Source organism: Echinops telfairi, unplaced genomic scaffold, assembly GCF_000313985.2.
Source record: "Echinops telfairi isolate 266 unplaced genomic scaffold, ASM31398v2 ScPeMD7_37;HRSCAF=141, whole genome shotgun sequence".
NCBI classification, from domain to species: Eukaryota; Metazoa; Chordata; class Mammalia; order Afrosoricida; family Tenrecidae; genus Echinops; species Echinops telfairi.
Genome location: NW_022103935.1, coordinates 475,020 through 477,237, shown reverse-complemented (window position 1 = coordinate 477,237; position 2,218 = coordinate 475,020). Strand labels below are relative to the sequence as shown.

Genomic DNA, 2,218 nt, shown 5'->3' with positions numbered 1-2,218 from the left:
TGCTGGCTCCCAGTCAGCCCCAGGGTTTGTTGAATGTGTGGAGATATAAATAAATGTGGGGACAGACAAGGGAGAGAGGGAGAGAGGGAGGGATGAGCAGGCGGCAGGGCCCCTCCACATGGCAGGAACCAGCTTGGGGAGATTCCTCGCCCCCCCCCCCAGGTGACGCAGCTGATAATGCTGGTGCTAGTGGAGGACGTCAACGACAACGCCCCCGACTTCCCCTTCGTCTCCAAAACTGTAGATGTGATGGAGGTGAGAGGGGCCAGGGCCACTGGGCACAGGAGCCTGGTGAACCTGGCAGGGCAGGGCAGGGCAGGGGGTGGTGGTGGTGACGGCTGGGCCTGCCCCTGCCCCTGCCGCTTGGTCCATGGGGCACAAATGTGGCAGGAACCACCCTCTCTTTGTCTATCAGGACACCAAGGTTAACTCCGTGGTCATCCCAGAGACGGAGCTGAAGGCCAGTGACAAGGACAAAGATGACCGCCTATTCTACACCCTCCAGGAAGTCGCCCCAGTCGGTACCCCCCAGCCCCGTCCCAACCCCAGCCCTCTCGTCCAGCCCCTCCAGGCCCCTCCAGGGCTCAGGCAGTCTTCCTTTCAGGGGAACTCCGGCTCCTTCTCGCTCTCTGGCGTCAATAACCCCGCCCTGAGGCTGGTCAAGAGGCTGGACTTCGACACCTGTCAAAACATGACCTTCCAGCTGACCGTCAGGGTGAGCAGACCATGGTCCCCCCCAACAGCTGGGCGCCTCAGACCTGGCCCCGCTCTGCCGGGGCCTGACCGGGTACTCCTTACAGGACACGGAGGTAGAGAACACAAGCCCCTCCCACACGGCCACAGCCACCCTCACAGTGAAGGTCCTGCCAACTGACCTACGTCCCCCCTGGTTCCTGCCCTGTGAATACTCAGACCCTTACGTCTGTGTGGAAGCCCAGTACCAAGGGGGTGTCCCCACAGGCCACCAACTGGTAATGAGGGGTGGGGCAGCTCTTGGGGTTGTGGCTGGGGGGCTCTCGGTAGCCTAACTTGAGACCAGCGTCCGCTGCGTCAGGGAGGGCTGGGGTCAAGGGCAGAGATGGAGTAGGTGGAACCGGGGGTTCCCAGACGAATGAGGTTGGGGGTGGGTGGGAGGTGGCATCTGAGTTGTAATTATTGAACCCAACCAAACTCTCTGCCGTCCAGTCAAGGCTGGCACCCAGTGCCCTGACAGGGCAGGGTAGAACTGCCCTGTGGGTTCCGGGACTGTCATTCTTGCTGGGAGTAGAAAGCCTTTCTCACCTGGAGCGGCTGGTGGTTTTGAACTGCCGAGCTTGCAGACAGCAGCCCAGCGGGGTAACCACTGTGCCTCCAGTCCCACCACTTCCTCCATGAAGCAATCTCTTCCCACCACGTCGTGGTCCCCAGACAAACCCCATCCCCCTAGGGTCTCAGTCAGAGTGAGCCAGGGGTGCGTGGGGTGGGGGTGGGTGTCCCTGTCTGTCCCTGAGGTCCTGGGGCCCTGGGAGCCATGTTGGTTTCCCGAGTCAGCTCAGTAGCTCAGCACCCTGTCCCTTGCACACAGGCACCCAGAGGCACACGGGCAGGTGGGAGAGGCTGACATGAGCGCCCCCACCTTGTTAATGTTGGCACACACTCTGGCAGCCTCAGGCAGGACCAAGCGTGGTCAGCTCCACTGAGCAGGGCAGGCAACCCCTACCAGCCCCTCTGCCCTGCTCCCCTGCTGGCCCCACACAGGTGGCCCCTGCCCTGTACTTCAGAGCTCCTGAAGGGGCAGCGAGGGACTGGGCTGGCCACAGGCACCTGCCCATGTGCCCCCTCCCGCGTCCCTGCAGCTGGACCCCCTCACCCTGCGACCAGGGCCCATCTACGCCGTGGACGGGGACCGAGGCATCGGCCAACCCATTGTCTACAGCCTCCTGAGGGGTGAGTTATGGCCAGTTGCCTGCCACGCAGCATCTGACCAGTCTGGGAGTCCCAGGGCCTCAGCGGGGAGCCCGGAGGGGTGGGGCCAGGGCTGAGCGCCTGCCTCCCCCAGGAAACCAGGACAGCACATTCTTCATCAACCAGACCTCGGGCAATCTCACCATGACCAAGGCTGTCCCCAGCCCCAGGACCTTCCAGTTGTTTGTCAAGGTGCGCGCCAGGCCAGGGCTTTGCGGTGGGGCTGTCTGGTCAGCTCTCCTCCGGCTGGCAGCTCACCGATGGACACCCCCCC

General features: G+C 63.2%; 1 protein-coding gene across 1 annotated transcript in view; it reads left to right on the top strand.

The window, feature by feature from the left end:
- The window catches only part of CDHR5 (cadherin related family member 5), a 6,830-nt gene that overhangs the window by 1,917 nt on the left and 2,695 nt on the right, over positions 1-2,218 (top strand). Inside the window, exons 4-9 of the mRNA XM_045290419.1 lie at positions 163-255; positions 416-517; positions 605-715; positions 801-971; positions 1,836-1,926; positions 2,039-2,136. Coding sequence (XP_045146354.1) covers positions 163-255; positions 416-517; positions 605-715; positions 801-971; positions 1,836-1,926; positions 2,039-2,136 — 666 coding nt within the window. The remainder of the gene's footprint in view (positions 1-162; positions 256-415; positions 518-604; positions 716-800; positions 972-1,835; positions 1,927-2,038; positions 2,137-2,218) is intronic.